Genomic DNA, 18,383 nt, shown 5'->3' on the forward strand with positions numbered 1-18,383 from the left:
AGGGCAAAATTAGCCGTATAGACCAAAACCACAATTTGTACCAGGCTGTAAACATGTTTTTTTCTGCTGTAAAGTTGGGCATTTTAACATGGGGCTCAATGAGATTCTGCTCCCTTCTGGAGCCTGTCTCTAGCAGCCAGTCGATGCATTGCAGTTTAAGTCACTTCCGTATTGGCTTCAAGAGAAACTGCGAAAGGTAACCACTTGGTTATAGTCTATAGGCGCGTATGTTTCTTTACAAAGTGTCATCACCAACTACTGGCTTGACAGTGTAATACAGCATTTTTAGTTGTTTTTGCGGATCCATGTGAACGGGGATCGTTTTGACAACGAGAAAACCCATGAATCTCCATCTCGTTTGAACAGTAACATTTACTCTGCTCTGTTCTCTCTCTCTCTGTAGGTGTGTGTGTAACATTGATTGCTCCCACATCAGTTTTAATCCAGTTTGTGCATCAGACGGCCGTTCCTATGACAACCCCTGCCAGGTGAAAGAGGTGTCGTGTCAGAAGCAGGAGAGGATTGAGGTCAAATACCTCGGACATTGTAAGGGTCAGTCTCAACTCTCAATTTATTCAACACAAATGTGTTTACTCTGCTCCAGCCTGACAGTCTAACCACTTTAATTCGACTCCTGATCTGAGGAGGTTATGAGGAAAGGTACCCCTCACACACCACCTCTCTTAAAAGGCTTATGTTTTATATGTTTTGTTTTTAATATGTATAACTACATTCTGTAGCCAAGCGATAGTTAGTAGAGCTTAGTGGATTCAAATAATCACATTTTATTTTATATATATTATCTGCATAATTTGATAATTTGACCCAGCCTCAGTCATAATCAGAGACCCATGATAATTTGTATAAAATTTGGTTATTTTTATGCAGCATTTTTTTGCATTATTGGCCCAATATTAATTAATAAATATAAAACAGATTTCTTTCCCTGAAGGTTCCTGAAGTGTTGGTACTGTAGTGTTGCTACTGTAAAAAAGTGTTGCTACTGTAAAAAAACAAATAAAAAATTTTTTTTTTTAAAGAATTGCTTTTTTTTTTTTTAGCAAGGATGCATTACATTTATAAAAAGTGACATAGACTTTTACATTGTTACAAAAATGTCTATTTCGAACAAATACTGTTCTTTTGAACTTTCTATTCATCAAACAACCCTGAAAATGCATTGTGGTTTTCATAAAAATATTTAGCAGCACATCATTGAAAATAAGAAGAAATGTTGAGCAGCAAATCAGCATATTAAGAATGATTTCTGAAGGATCATGTGACTTAAGGAGTAATGATGCTGAAAATTCAGCTTTGCCATCACAGAAATAAAATTACATTTTAAATATATTCAAATTTAAATTTGTAATAATATTAACAATATTATGGTTTGTACTATATTTTTGATTAAATTAAATACAGCTACGTTGAGCACAAGATACTTCTTTTTTTTCATAAACATTTAAAAAATCTTACCAAACTTTTGAAAGGTAGTGTAGGTTAATGTATTTTTTTCTTTTTAAAACACATACAATTTTTGTACATCAAGTTTCCCATTTAGGGAAAGAAATCAAAATGTTAATCAAAGATTTTTGCTATTAATATGAATGTTTCTCACTCATAGATGTTGCATTTTAATTAAATTCTGATCTACTCCAATTTGCAAATGACTACTTTTGTTAAAAGTGCTATTTATAAATAAATTTGACATTCAAGATTTCTTAAAGAAATGTTCAGCTAGAGTCTGGTTACGTTTAATTTCAAATTAACTAAACAGATTAATAAATAAAATCGCACCAAACATAGACGTTAATAGCCCTAAAAACAGTCTCTCTCCTCTCTTGTGAAAAACATATGTGAAGGAGCATATTGAAACCAGTGAGTCTCTGGAGAACTAGCCTGCTTTATGTGTCCTCAACAGGCCACCGTACCCTGATACCTCCCAGTGTGTGTGACAGTTTGACAGAGTGGTGTGACCTGCTTCACAGACAGTGTCAGGAGAGAGTTTGAGAGTGAGAGAAAGAGAGAAGAAAAGAAAGGAAGAAAGATTGTGATTAATTGAGTAAACAGAGGAGGGTGTGGTGTCACTGCTGTAGCATTGATCCCTCCATTGACTTACACGAATACCCTTCAAATGCTCTCTTGCATGCACACACACATTTTTCTATTCACCGTTTAGACGAAACGTACTCGCTGCTAAATAGTCTAAAAAGTCTTTAAAAAGGGCTAGTTCATCTAAAAAATAAGATTCTGCCATCATTTGCTCAGCCTCTTTGTGCCAAGTCTAATTATTTTAGAGCGGCCTATGAGGAATAGATTGAAATTGAAGATTAAATCATTTGCTGAAACTTTTCCTTTCCCCACAGCTCTCAAATTTCATTCATATTCACATATAGGCTGTGTCCCAATTCAAAGACTGCGTCATACGAAGGACTCAGGCTTCAAAGGCCACGGCTTAAGCAATACTTACGTTTAAAAGTGTAAGTCTGCAATTAAAAAAAAAAATCCTGTCGTCACTGGCTTAATGAATTCTGGGGTTGGCAAAGCCACGATGGATCCATCTGTTGTATCCTTCATTTCACGGGAAACAAAGGATGCATTTCGAGGCCGCATTTGAAGGGTCCTTCTAATTTAGACAGCCGTGGTGACGCAATCAGCCTTCGATTGCGCCCTTCGAAAGATCCATTCACATGGATGCTTGAAAACGACTAAAACGCTGTAATATGCATGCCAGGCCAGTAGTTGGCGATGCCACTTTGTAAAGAAAACTAAGCGCATCTGGTTTCCGTTTTCAAAAGTTTGTTGTGTAAATGAATGGCCAAAACGCATACAAAGTTTTCTGTTTTTAGAACAGAACCCTGATTTTGAGACCACTGTGTTCATACTTATGGTTATATATATATATATACAGTCTTACTCAAAAGTTTACACACCCCTTGCAGAATCTGTGAAAATGTGAATAATTTTAACAAAATAAGAGCGATCTTACCAAATGCATGTTATTTTTTTATTTAGTACTGTCCTGAATAAGATACATAAAGGGTTAGTTCACTCAAAAATGAAAATTAGCCCATGATTTACTCACCCTTAAGTCATCCTAGGTGTATATGACATTCTTCTTTCAGACGAATAAAACCTGAGTTATATTAAAAAAGTCCAGGCTAATCCTTGCATTATAATGCCAGTAATAGTTGCTCTGTTTTTGAAGTAAAAAATGCACCTGTCCATCAAATAACGTGCTCCACGCGGCTCCGGGGCGTTAATAAAGGCCTTTTGAAGTGAATCGATGCGTTTGTGTAAGAAAAATAACCATATTTTAAAAGAATACAGTTTCTGTATTCAATTTATGGGAAAAAGTCTTGAAAGTGCCTCTGCCGATCGAAAGACTAACGCAACCAGGTACACTCGTCAGACGTCAAGAACGCATCTTGAATTGCGAGAAGGTAATTTCAACACTTTTCCACGGAAAGCAATCGGCTGGAACTTTACTTATAGGATAAAGTTTTAAATATGGATATTTTTCTTACACAAACACATCGATTGGCTTCAGAAGGCCTTTATTAACACCCCGGAGCCGCATGGAGCACGTTATGCGATGGACAGGTGCATTTTTTTATGGACTTCAAAAACAGAGCAACTATTACTGCTATAATAATGCTTGGATTAGCCTGGACTTTTTTATCATAACTCTGATTTTATCCGTCTGAAAGAAGAATATCATATACACCTAGGATGACTTGAGGGTGAGTAAATCATGGGCTAATTTTCATTTTTGGATGAACTATCCCTTTAACATAAAATATGTTTACATTTAGTTCACAAGACAAAAAAAATTGCTGAATTTATAAAAATGACCCTGTTCAAATGTTTATGAACCCTTGATTCTTAATATTGTGTCGTCACCTGTATGATCCACAACTGTTTTTGTGTTTTGTGATGGTTGTTCATGAGTCCCTTGTTTGTCTTGAGCAGTTAAACTGCCCAACATTCTTCAGAAAAATCCTTCAGGTCCTGCAAATTCTTTTTTTCCAGCATATTTTGCATATTTGAACCGAGCTGTGACAGTATGACTTTGAGATCCATCTTTTCAATTGAGGGACTCAAACACAACTATTAAAATAAATGTTCAAGCATTCACCGATGCTCCAGAAGGAAACATGATACATTATGAGGCGGGGGGTGAAAACTTTTGAATTTGAAGATTAAGACAAATTGTACTTAATTTGTCTTCTGGGAAACATGTTAGTATATTCTGTTGCTTTCGAAGGGCAGTACTAAATGTAAAAAATATATATTTAAAGAAAAAATGTGGACATTTTCATCCTGTTCAAAAGTCCCCCCCCCCCCTCCCCCTCTTTCATCTTTTTATGTTACACTTTTTACACTACATTCATGATCTCATCAAAGACACTACAAACCGGCCCTTCAAAACATCCTGACAACATAAACATGGTTGCAGAACTACAACAGTCTACAACTCTCTTTTTCTGGGTGTGTTTAGAGGAGAAAGACCAGGTGAGCGAGGTACCATGGGGTCTTTACATCCCGTGTCCGGAGCGTTACAAGAACTACTGTGTCCATGGAGAGTGCGAGTATCCTAGCAACCTCTCACCCCCCACCTGCAGGTAACCGCACCACACGGCACATACAACATAGTAAACTCATCCTTCTATGTCCTCACCTATACACCCACAGACTCTTAAAAGGACAGTGTGAGATTGATTTTGGAGAAGCGGTGAGAAGACAAAAGCAGGGGAGAGAATGAGAAATGAGAGAAGATGAGAAGTGAGTAAAGATTTGAAGGAAGGAGAAAAAGAGAAGAGATATTGTGTATGTGCCTCCTCCTGAAAGATGACTCATTCCTACCAGCTGTGTGTGTGTGTGTGTGTGTGTGTGTGTGTGTGTGTGTGTGTGTGTGTGTGTGTGTGTGTGTGTGTGTGTGTGTGTGTGTGTGTGTGTGTGTGTGTGTGTGTGTGTGTGTGTGTGTGTGTGTGTGTGTGTGTGTGTGTGTGTGTGTGTGTGTGTGTGTGTGTGTGTGTGTGTGTGTGTGTGTGTGTGTGTGTGTGTGTGTGTGTGTGTGAACGTGCGCTGGCTGGCAGGTGTCCCTTTAACCGCCTCCTCTGAGAGGTCGAGGTTCTAATTAAACAAGACTATGTTTTTCCCAGTTTGCACCAGCTCCCTGCTGCACACTCACTCCCCCACACACACACACACTTTCACTGCTTTTTTGCACCTATAAACACGGAATGCCTAGTAATTATCCACAAACAATGGCATCAACATCCTACTGCCATGTGATTATACGCACACTCTTTCACTGCTCTCCATCATCACATCGACACACACGCTACCCGATGTCATGAGTTCTGCTGTTATAGTCTACTGATCATGCCCATCTTCTCTTTGCTTTAAACACTAACATTGTTTTATCTTGTGTGTGTGTTTTCCAGTTGTCATTCAGGCTTCATTGGGCCGCAGTGTGACAGGAAGGACTATAATGTGATGTACGTGGTACCTGGTTCTGGAAAACTACGTTACGTTCTGATCGCATCCATCATTGGAGCTCTGCAAGTGGCCATTATCTGCCTGGTAGTGCTCTGCATCACACGGTAAGCTTAAACACACACATTTTTCTCCAAACACTCAAACTTCACAAACGTACGGTCATGTTTTTCTGATGTTGGTCCCATGCAGCTGGGGGAAAAAATCTGACAGTTATGGAGAATAAGGAATGACAGGAGTTCCACATTTGCATTTTTATTAGTGTGGAACTGAAGCTGTAAAGAATTGTGTGGAAATGGTTATGAAATGGAAATGGCAATGGTTATTTCATAAGAGTATTATTTAAACTAAACAGCACAGAGATTTCAGTTCCGGGGAATCACGGCAGCACATTTGAAGGCCATACAAGTAATTTCGAGTTTCTTGTCTGTCTTTCTTTTTTGAGAAAACAACAGAAAAATAACACTAATATATGGGCTCTAAATAATGTTATTATATTTATTTATTAATTACCTATTTACAGTATATTTCGTTATGTATCTAAATATGATCTATTGGATTATACTAAATAAAGTTGCTATATATATCTCTGTTCTCCCCAATTTTTTTAAATTAAATAGAGTTGGATTGGACTACTCTCTTTTGGAGATAGATAACCATATAATCTCTCCTTGTACAGAAAACACTACCGTTCAAAAGTTTGGGGTCATCTTTTTTCCCCTTGTTTAAAAAATAATAATAATTAACACTTTTATTCAGAAAGGATGCATTAAACTGACCACAAGTGCCAGTAAAGACATTTATAAGGTTATAAATGATTTAAAATAAATGCTGTTCTTTTTAACTATTCATATTCAAAAAGAATCCTGAAAAAATAGTTTTATGTTCCACCAAAAAAATCATGTTCATGTTTCCACAAAAATATTAAGCAGCTGTTTCCAACATTGATAAAAAAATTATCTTGAGCAGCAAATTAGCATATTAGAATGATTTCTGAAGGATCATGTGACACTGAAGACTGGAGTAATGAAGCTGAAAATTCCGCTTTGCTATGAAAGGAATAAATTACATACATAACATATTACTTGGTGAGCATAAGAGACTCTAAAAACAATAAAAATATCTTACCAACCCCAATCTTTTGATTCATACATCAATGATTTTGGGCAAACAATCCCTTTATTATAATATATAATACACAGTAGCCCCAAACATAACATTATTTGGACACTTCCACATGTCTTTTACATAATTTTAAGTTAAACTTAAGTGTCCAAATACTTTGGGGCCACTATATGTTAACTTTTTTTGCCATTGACGGAATTTTCGTAATTTATGAGAAAACGCTTCCCCTTTCGGTGTTTTGACAGTCATACAATAGGGAGCGCTATGACACATCTTGTTTTAGGGGTGTTGATGCAGGGGTGCAAACTCATTGGGGGTGAAAAAGGTGACAAAAACACAAAACCCCCCCAAAGAAAAAAGCAACAACAAAAAAACGCATTTACCCGCATTTGACAGCTTGGTGTTAATTTCAAACCAGAATATCTTGTGTGTGAAAAAGTACACAAAAAAGCATTGATAGTAAAGCTAAATTCATTGGCAAAATAGTAATGTTAGTAGTGAAAATAACACCAACAACTTTAAATAAAAATAAAAATTGGCCACGTCAGGCTAATTAACAGTTCCAAACTTGACATATTACTGAAATATTGAAAGTTTATCATAACATTTCTTTAACAGATGCTTACCTTAATAGGGGTGGGCGATATGACCAAAATCGTATAAAATCACAATAAAAGATAATGATAGGATATTTATCATGATAGTAATTTTTGCTTTAAATAAGTATGATATCAACATTTTTGATACCATAAATGTCACAATTCTTGTCACCAATGTCAATATCACAAAAACTACTAGCCCCCAAAAAACAAAAACAAAAACTCAAGCTCACTGAAGACAAGTAAACATTTAGTGATTAAATAAGAATAAGTAATTACAAGAAATAGGACAAAAATAAATAAATAAATGCTATATGCATTGTATAAATTAATCATATGTATAAAAACACTGATACTATTCTTCATTGTGTAAATTAAATAAATATTTACTCTGATTAAAGTTAAAAAAGTGGATTAGTCAAGAGCAGAGAGAGATTTTCTCTTTTTTGTTGTTTGATTAATATGAATGATAGACAGCAGGAAAATTAGACAGCTGTCGCTTTAAGCGTTGCCCGGGTTTCTCTATAGCTCTAGGTCCATTATATTGTAACACTTGCGTTTTTTTTTCTCAGTTTACTTGTTTACTTTCATTTAAGACACAAATGACTGTGTTTATAAGGATACTTGCAAATTAGTAATTTCAGTAGGCGCCAGTCTGATGTCATTCATCGTGACTCCGGCCTGGCAACCCCATCCCATCCCTCCATTTTAAAAAACTCATCGGATCTAGATGAATCACAATAATGACCTATTTGTGTTAAAAAAATTGCGAATTTTGCCAAAAGCTGACAAGTTTGCACCCCTGTTGATGGACTCGATCTACTCTATCTGTGTTTTGATCATCGTTCTGAATCCGATCCAGACGTAGTCTTTGACAAAAATACGATTTTCTAAACGTTTTGCTTAAAATGTTTTTTTTTTATGAAACTTACCCACATTCTAGTGTTGATATAAAAAAAAAGAATACAAGAAGAATAAAAATGTTTTGTTGTTGTTTGTTTGTTTAAAAGCATAGGCTCTGTTCTTTCTTTTGATATATTGCATGTTCAGATACTCATACAACAATATATTGTGGGGGCCATGAAACTTTTGTGAAAATGATCAAAAATGCTGTCCCTGGCTGGCAATTTTTTTTTCAAAAACGCCTGCAGAGAAAGAGTTAATTGCATGTATACAGAAAAACACATATGTAGGGATCCGGTGACAGCTTGGCTGATTATAATGGGACTGGAGTGTTCTAGTATTGTCGCATTGCACATTGCCTGCATATAATTTATTCAAAATTCAACAGCTTTGTTTTTCCTGCTGCTGAGAGGGACAGTGTGATTTTCTTGATTGTCTGATTGATTCAGTAACCGTTCTCAGCTTGATATAGATGCAAAGCCTCCAATAAATAAATAACATGGCATGCACTTGCAAACACAAAATACGTTTGTAAATGTAAACCATGTAAATCGGAATAACTGATCGCAATATCCAGAGAAATAATCAACAATTGTGATTTGCGATTATGAAACCCACGTGCACACTCATGAACAAACACGAAGTGAAAGGTGCCGGGGTCTCAGTTGGATCGGGAGTGCACAGTGTACTCTGCAGTGCCCTCCTTCACCTTACAGCCCGCAACCGGTTTCTATAGCAACACACTTTCTAACTGCAGCAGTGACTTAGGACGTCTTTCCCTTATCTGTCTCCTCTTGCTTTCTCGCTCTAATTTTCTCAAGTCCTGTCTTTCATGGTCTCTCTCTCTCTCTCGCTGTCTTTCCGTCTAGCTAATCAAAGACGCTCAATCTGAAGCATGTTTAATCAAACACACTCCTGCAAGGGCGTAGTGATTAGGTGATTGTAATGATTCTCTGACGCCGCATTGCATGCAGAGTGTAAGAGCTACAGTCAGGGAGGTAGCAAAAGTAATGGTTCAGAGAGATTGTAATAGAGTGAAAATACAAAAAGCCAGGAAGGAAAATCAAGCACTCTCTGATGAGCAATCATTCTGACTCTTTGACCTTTTAAAAGTTTACAACCCACGGTACCGCTGGTCTGTTTTTCCTCCGCTGTGCCTCCACCTGTAAGCAGGCTTTCTGAGGCCTGTAATGTGTAATGGTTGTGCTGTGATTGTTGCTTTGTCCCGTAACGAGGCTCCCAGGGACGAGCGGGGCAGTGGAATGGACCGTGATGCCATAATGACTCTGTTGCCCTCAGTGTTTCCTCCCCAGGGAGAAATTGCCACCTCGTTTTCGTATAATCAGCACAAATGGTCTTTGACTACAATCCATTTAATATAAATCTCCAAAAGTAGCCCTGCAGGATCCCAAAGCAGAAGGTTTATTGATTAAAGTGAAAGATTTGCCAAACAGACACAACAATGCAGCAAAGTGTTTCACAGGGCAAACTGCAAAGTGTTTCACAGGGATTTAAAGGTCCCGTTTTTCGTGATTTTTTGAAGCTTTGATTGTGTTTACAGTGTGCAATATAACATGTGTTCATGTTTCGCGTGTAAAAAACCACAGTATTTTTCACACAATTTACTTATCTGTATACCGCTGTTTTCACTGTCCTCAAAACGGCTTGAAAGATTTCCCTGTTCTATGAAGTCCCTCCTTCAGAAATACGTAACAAGTTCTGATTGTGCCAGCGGTTCCCGTGTTGTGATTCGACAGCAGCTTAGGGCACGCAGAGCGCACGTTACCGGAAAGGTCACGCCTCTCACCATAACGGGGATGCATGCGCTCAATGATCTCTAAGTACAGCGTCCCTGGGAAAGCCAAACAAAGGTGACTTGACTCCGGGATGAAACTAACAGCGTCTCGACGACATGGCAACAAACAAACTATACGAACGCAACCGAACGCAACACTTCCTATTCTCCACGCGGGAGCAACAAGACCACGCCCCCTTTTTCGCACATTCTTGTGGGCGGAGGTTAGTCGACACACTGCTCTACTGACGTAATTAAAGCAGGAAATACCAGGATGTAGTCCTAACCAGCCGTTCGCTGTAGGCTTTGAAAGGGAACTTCTGTTAAATAAAATATCTCGCTTGGCATTGAACTTTGAGCTTTATAATTTTACAGGTATTATAAATGCTCTAACGGCAACATTACACACTAACTAAAGTTTGAAAAATGGGATCACGAAGAACAGGACCTTTAATGTCTAGCTTTTTTGGGATAACTTTTGCCCAGTAGCGAATAATGACTCATGAACCTTGGCCCTCTCATCCCCTTCCCTCATCGGAAAAAGGCAAACTCAGCCTAAAATCAGCCTAGCTTACTGTTTCCTCTTCTATACAGTATGCATACGTTACCTTTGACAGGAAATGCAACAAGCAAACAGCACAGTGAGTGTAAGAGTTATCACCAAAATTAAACAAAATGTAAGAAATTTGCATTTCAGCGTATGACACACAAAATCAACAAAATTTGATGTAAGCCGACACATCATGACAGCGCTCAGAACAAAGCAAATTAGCAACAGACACATAGACCATGAACAGCGATTGTGGCATTTTGGAACCCACCACCACAAACAAGCAATGTTGATAATCAATAATTGGCATGGAGGCCTATTAAATGCAAGTAACAGACCATAATAAAATTATGCTTTATTTGGGAAAATTTGTACTATTATGCAGAATTACAGCAAATGTGCATAATGGTTGCTGAGTTGGTAAATTTACAGATTGACCAGTAATTCTGCAAAATGACTTTTCTCAAATAAAGCTTAACATATACACTATATTGCCAAACGTATTGGGACACCCCTCCAAATCATTGAATTCAGGTGTTTCAATCACTTTCATGGCCACAGGTGTATAAAATCAAGCACCTAGGCATGCAGACGCTTCTACAAACATTTGCGAAAGCATGGGTCGCTCTCAGGAGCTTATTGAATTCAAGCGTGGTACCGTGATAGGTTGCCACCGGTGCAATAAGTCCATTCGTGAAATTTCCTCACTACTAAATATTCCACGGTGGTATTATAACAAAGTGGAAGCGATTGGGAACAACAGCAACTCATAAAATCACAGAGCGGGGTCAGCGCATGCTGAGGCGCACAATGCACAGAAGTCGCCAAATTTCTGCAGAGTCAATAGCTATAGACCTCCAAACTTTGTGTGGCCTTCAGATTAGCTCAAGAACAGTGCGTAGAGAGCTTCATGGAATGGGTTTCCATGGTCGAACAGCTGCATCCTAGCCTTACATCACCAAATGCAATGCAAAGCGTGGGATGCAGTGGTGTAAAGCACGCCGCCACTGGACAAGCAGTGGAGACGTGTTCTCTGGAGTGACGAATCACACTTCTCTGTCTGACAATCTTATGGACGAGTCTGGGTTTGGTGGTTGCCAGGAGAACTGTACTTGCCTGACTGCATTGTACCAAGTGTAAAGTTTGGTGGAGGGGGATTATGGTGTGGGGTTGTTTTTCAGGGGTTGTGCTTGGCCCCTTAGTTCCAGTGAAAGGAACTCTTAATGCTTCAGCATACCCAAAACATTTTGGACAATTTCATGCTCCCAACTTTGTGGGAACAGTTTGGGGATGGCCACGTCCTGTTCCAACATGACTGCCCACTAGTGCACAAAGCAAGATCCATAAAGACATGGGTGAGCGAGTTTGGTGTGGAGGAACTTGACTGGCCTGCACATAGTCCTGAATGGGATGTCATTAAAGTTCATGTGCATGTAAAGGCAGGCATCCCCAAAATTTCGGTAATGTAGTGTAAATTGGCAGCAACAGCCAGAATAAAATCAGTTGACACATGACCATTTTAAATAATTAAATATTTTTTTTAAATAATAAATAATTTTAAATCACTTGCCCAAACAGCAAACAATTCCAGCAGTAAAGCTTTAGCTTCTTGCTTGATGCTGTCATCCAGGGCTAGCGCTTGTTTTCTGGGATTGAAATGCTTTCAAAAGTTTTGGCTTTCTGCACCAAATTAACTCTTTCCACGCCATTGATGGAATTTTCCGGCTTCTCGTGTTTTCAGTATTATACAGTAATATGGGGTGCTATTACACTTCTTAATAAAGAGTATAGAATCTCCGGATCACAACACAGTCAACAAAAAGGGTAGAAACAAGTGATAAAAGCATTGCTTATGCACATTGTAGTCTGAAATATTTTTCCCTAAGCTTTTTGTCCAAAATGTAGCTTTTTTATGAAACTTACCCACATTCAAGGGTTGATTAAAAAAATCCATGAAGCTAGAATAAAACGTTTTATTTGTTTTAAGCAGAGGCTGTTCTTTCTTTTGATATAGTGCATGTTCAGATATTCACACATCAAAATGTTCTGGGGGTCGTGACATTTTTGTTAAAATGATCAAAAATGCTGGCGGTGACTGGCAACTTTTTTAAAACACACTGACGGGGAAAGAGTTAAGCTCTGGTTTACAAACTCCACCAATTTAGAGGGACAATATAATTTGGTCAATTTTCCTGTCACTTGAAATTAGTCTCTAGTTGACTTGCTATTGCTTGGCTGTCTGTAATAAAGAGTTAGTCAGAAAAATTCTAATAGAGATACTGGACATTTTTCATTTAACCCTTCACTTTCCAACACAAACTGAATAGGCAGATTAAAATAACATTAGATGTGATGACTTTTTATCAAAAGGCTTTTACTTTTTAAACTATTATTTTAAAAGTTAAGTTATTATTGTAAGTTTTTAAAAAATGCATTTTTACAGTAGTTTAGGCCTTCTCTGAACCGTTTTGCCATTACAGTTTTAGAGGGAGTACAGTTGGGCTGATGGCCATCAAAAATAGAAGGTTGGTAATACGGTCCTGATATCATTATGAAGAGCAAACACGCAGTAAACAAATGAAATTATTGAAAACAAAAAGTACTTTGGCATAATTATGTCTGGTGTGAACGACCAGCACTAAAACAGGAGGGTTGTGACACTTTAACCCTGTGATCCATGAATATTTAAATAAAATGGGGAAAATTATGTGATATTTTACTATTATTTATACACTATTTATAATATTTATTCATATTTTGAATTTTTGAAAGCTTTTTTATATTTTTGATTTTGATAATTTAGTTTTCCAAGACAACATTTCTAATTTAAGTTCATCTACTATTTATATTGTATTTCAGTTTTATTTCAATTAACAACCAATTTAGAATGGTTTTAGTTTACTTAATTATAATTGTAATTATTCATTTCAAATTATTCATTCTGAGAGAGATGCACATCTGTAGTGTTCACAATGCATCAGAGGGTACAACCCCAAACTTTGACAGTAGCGGATGTGCGGGATACTTCAGTTTCAGCAAGAGAAGCTACAGCTCAAAAATAATTTCATTGAATTTAAATAATGCACAAAACAGTTTCATGGCTGTTTAGAAATATGTATGGCTGTTAATTTTCTCAATACAACCGCCATTGGCTGGTGTGGCAAAAAGTAAATTTTAGGCAATGAATGTAATGCTTTAAGACTTGGTAGGTGATTGGTTTTCTCAACCCGTAAAGCCAGTGAGTTAAAGGTTCTCTTCACTGTGTAAAACTTAATGTTTGCGAGCGAGAGGATGGAACTAATTAAAACAGGAACAGCTTTGGTCTGGTCAGGAATCAGTGTCCCCCGCATACCCTGCTGCCTCCGAGCCGATTTAAGAGCCAGGGGCGCACTCTGCCCTATGCAAAACATGACATTTAATAAAGCGTCGAGAAAAATATAATAAAGATTCCCTGTGGTGGAAGGTTTCCCATGCCGAGCTGCTAGGGAAGAGAGAGAAGCTGTTAATGAGACAATTTAAACCACAGCAAGTGCCTGTCTGTCGGTATCTGATCTCCATTCGTCTCTCTTTCCGTCTGCCTTTTTCTGCCATTTTATACATTATGATTAGCGCTGTTAATTTAACACATAAATGTAGTACAATTAATTGTAGGCCTACAAAAATAACTTGAAAAATCAATTCATTTAATCATGCCCACTGACCTTTATGTGAATTCTGTAATAGGCAGTGTTTAACACATTAAATGTAACGTAAGTTACGTAATCAGATTACTTATTTAAACTAGTAACTAGTAAAGTAACGCATTACTTTTAAATAAAAATATATATATTTTTCAAATAAGTAACGCAAGTTACTCAATACTTTTCCCATTTATTCACTGACACCTCTCCTGTCCCCATGTTGAGAGAAATCTTCAGCCTGAGGCTTATTCATTTCACTTTTGGCAGGAAAGGGCCAACTTTACAGTTGCCAAAAATAGAACTTTTTACTTTTTTTACAGTGGCAAGAAAAAGTATGTGAACCGCTTGCAGAATCTGTGAAAATGGGAATAATTTTAACTAAATAAGGGGGATTATACAAAATGCATGTTATTTCTTTATTTAGTACTGTCCTGAAGAAGAGATTTTACATAAAAAAATGTTTACATATAGTCCACAAGACAAAAAAATTGTTGAATTTATTAAAATGACCCTGATCAAAAGTTTATGAACCATTGATTCTCATTCCCTGGATGATACTCTGCTTTTTTTTTGTTTTGTGATGGTTGTTCATCATGAGTCCCTTGTTTGTCCTGAGCAGTTAAACTGCCCAATGTTCTTCAGAAAAATCCTCCAGGTCCTGCACATTCTTCAGTTTTCCAGCATCTTTTGCATATTTTGCTCTCTTATTTAGTAAAAATTATTCCCATTTTCACAGATTCTGCATGCGGTTCACATACTTTTTCTTGCCACTGTATATAAAAAAAGGAAGAGCAGTCCAAGTGAGAAAAGTAATGAAAAAGGCAACATTAGTTTCCATAAAAAGTAACTAACGCAATTAGTTACATTTTTTAGGGAGTAATGCAATTGTAATGCATTACCTTTAAAATGAACTTTCCCCAACACTGATATTACAAAAAGTAATATTTAACAGAAAAAAGTGATGCTAAACTGAAACTGATTCTAAACTAAATGTCTTTTTGTCAATAACTTTATAATTGTAGGGGTTTTTTCCAGCAAGTATTGATACGTGATTATTTTTATTTAAATTGATTACATGTTGTTGTTGTTGTTTTTATCTACAGCCCTTTTTTAATTGACATCCCTAATCTAAAATCTAATCTAAATGTGATTTTCCCCCCAAAAAAAACAATTGTTGTACTATTTAATTTAATTATAATAGTAATGCCCCCTAATAGTCGACTAAACATTAGGTCGAGCAAAATTGTATTATTCGGTTAGTCGCAAAAAAAAAAACTAAACAGGAAGTGGCGAAGTTATGCAGTCCGTGAAGGACAGATTGTTAACGGTGGGTCCTTGTGGTAATTACAGTAACAGGTCACTTATATTTATGCTATCGTCAAACTTTAATTTTGACAGAAAACCACAGCGTTTTAACAACAGCCAGTTTATAAACGCTTCTCATTATAATTTTGGGAAGATGGTTGGGAATATAAAACTTCCTTTTTTGTGTGTTTACAGAAGGTGTCCACGTGGGAATCGGATAGCACGGCAGAAACAAAATGTTCCACACTTCAACTCCGAAAACACCCTGCGGGCCTCCACCAGACTCATCTGACGAACCCTTAAACTTAGAGTGACATGTGCTAAAGACAGCAGAGAAAGGCCCCAGGGAATTGTGGGAACACACACACCCTTCCAGACAGGTGTGTAAGAACTGAGGCGGGACTCCTGGCAGTGTGCAAACCTTCTCGTCTCTTGATTCCCATAGGATGCAAACAGGGGATGGGCCTCATGGGCCTGGCCTGCAGGCTTGAGTAAGGCTCAGTGGGAAAGAGAACAGGCAGTCAGCTTCGTCAAAGCGTCAGAGCGTACAGCCAAAAACACCCCTTCCCTGGGGTTGCAACAGTCTGGAAAAGAGGAGTGCTTGTGGTGGATGGACGGATGGATGAATGGATAACGGATGGATGACTGGAGCAGTGTGCCACATGTTGCCTTGTATTTGTTGTCTATGACACCATCGAAAAAAATTAGCCCTCAAAGGCTCTCTTTGGTTATGTAAAATATATTTCCAATAGGTTAACATACTTGTGATGTTTTTATTCGATGTAATGTAAATAAATAATTTATATCACGTGATTTGATGCATCGTGTATGACTGATCAGGTACCACTTACAATAAGGTTTCATATGGTAACATAAGTTAACTACATTAGCTAACATGAACTTACAATGAACAAAACGTTTACTGTTCCTTCCGATTCCACTGCAAAAAAAAACAAAAGTGATGTTCTTCCTCAGTTTTTGTCATGTTTTCCGGTGCAAATGTCTAAAGATTCTTAAATTAAGATATATTTACTAGGGGTGTGACGTGATATTAAAATGTGACGAGATTTCTCGTTGAGTGAAAAGCTGTCTCGCGTTATCGTCATGACGGAGCGTGAGGGTGAAATTAGCATTGAATACGTGCGATCGCAAATATGAAAACGAAAGTAAAACTCAAGCTCCCTGATTTGCGCAATTAGGTGTCACGCTAGGGCTGGACGATTAATCGAAAACTAATCGAAACCGAAATTTAGAACCTCTAACCGATGTAATTTTCCCATGTTGGTTATTTCAGTTTTCATGTGACTCCCCCCCTTCAGTCACATCAAGTGCAGTTTGCGGGCACACGGAAAGATGCAGGAGCAGTTATCTTTGTTTATAGATGCTCAGAATTATTACGGTAATTGCATGTTTTACACAGTTTATACAGGTAAGTTAATTGCTGTTCTTCTATGCGCTGATACACACACAGAGATGGCGCGCGCAAGCCCTGAAGCCAGATCGCTTTCACTTGCGTCCTCATGAAGTTTGTCAATTAAATGCATTTAAAGGCTTGCCAGTTTGAACATTAAAGCGATTGTGCACTATTCAAGAACAACGTTATGGAAAACTTCTCCGTTCAGTGCTCATGAGCTGTTTTCTGTGACATAGAGCTGAGCCGCGTCATGTCTCTGACAGCGCGCGTGCTCTGAAGTCAGATCATTTTCACTTGCGTCCATTTGAATTCCTTTGAAGTAAGTACAAACCATAAATGTAATGTAGGCATATGCCTACTAATTTTTCTGTATCTGATGTACAACAAACAGAAATCTGCCCCATAACTGCTGAAAGTGAACCGTTTCCTTCAAGTATTTTAAAATCACAAAGAAATGCACTTTTTAGAAAAAAAATATCCCACCTTTAATAGTAGAAAATATTTACAGTACAAACCTTATCAGTGAACTATGAGGGCAAAAAAAGGAAAGCAAAAACAAAAAACAAAAAAAGAGCAAAATATTCATTCATTAATCGTAATCGAGTTACAAAGTTCGATTAATCTAGATTTTAATTTTTGGTCAAATAATTTACAGCTCTACGACACACAATAGACTGTCTCCCAATATCAAAGATATCTTAGGCTGGGCTGTGTAGTTGTAACCATCTCTTAGCTCTGGTCTCTGGTTTTGCCTCTGCTTGGACTTTGAATATTGAGACAAAAGAAGAATACAAAGACAAAAAAAATACCCCATTGATACATTTGTTATTATTTTAAGCTAATTTAGAATTTAAAAAATAAAATTAAAATAGCATTTTGCATCAGTTTCCTTTTTTTTGTTGATATTTATATGGGCAGGGCCTGGCGGTATTCTGACACCCTAGGCGGAATCCTTATTGGTGCCCCCAGTCAACTGTTATGGTATTACTGATATTAATTAACAAATACATACATACATACCAAATTATATTTGTCAATAAGAATTAAAATTAATACCAGTAATACAATTGTGTAGCCAGATGTGTCTGTATAACCCTAGGCCTATTTAATATATTTGTGCAATTCACATGAAAGTAATACGAATAAATACTGATTCAGTGCGGTTTTTGTTACTCATTGATGCTTGAACTTCCCCTTTAAATAATGCGGCTTGCATTAAGCACTATTAGAACCATGATTAGAAATGAATGAATCGATTCAACACTCAACATCATCCGTGAAGATGCGTTAAATTCGGCAAAGTGATTTAATAAAGGATGTATTAATGTTGTGAATTAGCACATTTTATTATGCCCTTTTTAAATTGGCCGTTAAAGTTTTATATGGGACAGTTACAAAACACACTGATTCTTTTAACAATGCATTGAATCGTGAAATGCTGAAGTGATTGTGCAGTTATATTTTGCCTCTAACATACACAGAGCAATGCCATCGGCCCATTTCACAGCGT

At 37.3% G+C, this 18,383-nt stretch overlaps 1 protein-coding gene across 1 annotated transcript in view; it reads left to right on the forward strand.

Moving 5' to 3' along the window:
* The window catches only part of tmeff2b (transmembrane protein with EGF-like and two follistatin-like domains 2b), a 104,895-nt gene extending 88,624 nt beyond the window's left edge, over positions 1–16,271 (forward strand). The window contains exons 6-9 of the mRNA XM_079841092.1: positions 404–552; positions 4,502–4,625; positions 5,451–5,609; positions 15,655–16,271. Of these exons, the coding sequence (XP_079697218.1) occupies positions 404–552; positions 4,502–4,625; positions 5,451–5,609; positions 15,655–15,751 (529 nt within the window). The 3' untranslated portion in view covers positions 15,752–16,271. The remainder of the gene's footprint in view (positions 1–403; positions 553–4,501; positions 4,626–5,450; positions 5,610–15,654) is intronic.
* The last annotated feature ends 2,112 nt before the right edge of the window (positions 16,272–18,383 follow it).

Source organism: Gobio gobio (assembly GCF_949357685.1).
Source record: "Gobio gobio genome assembly, chromosome: 17".
Classification (NCBI taxonomy): Eukaryota; Metazoa; Chordata; class Actinopteri; order Cypriniformes; family Gobionidae; genus Gobio; species Gobio gobio.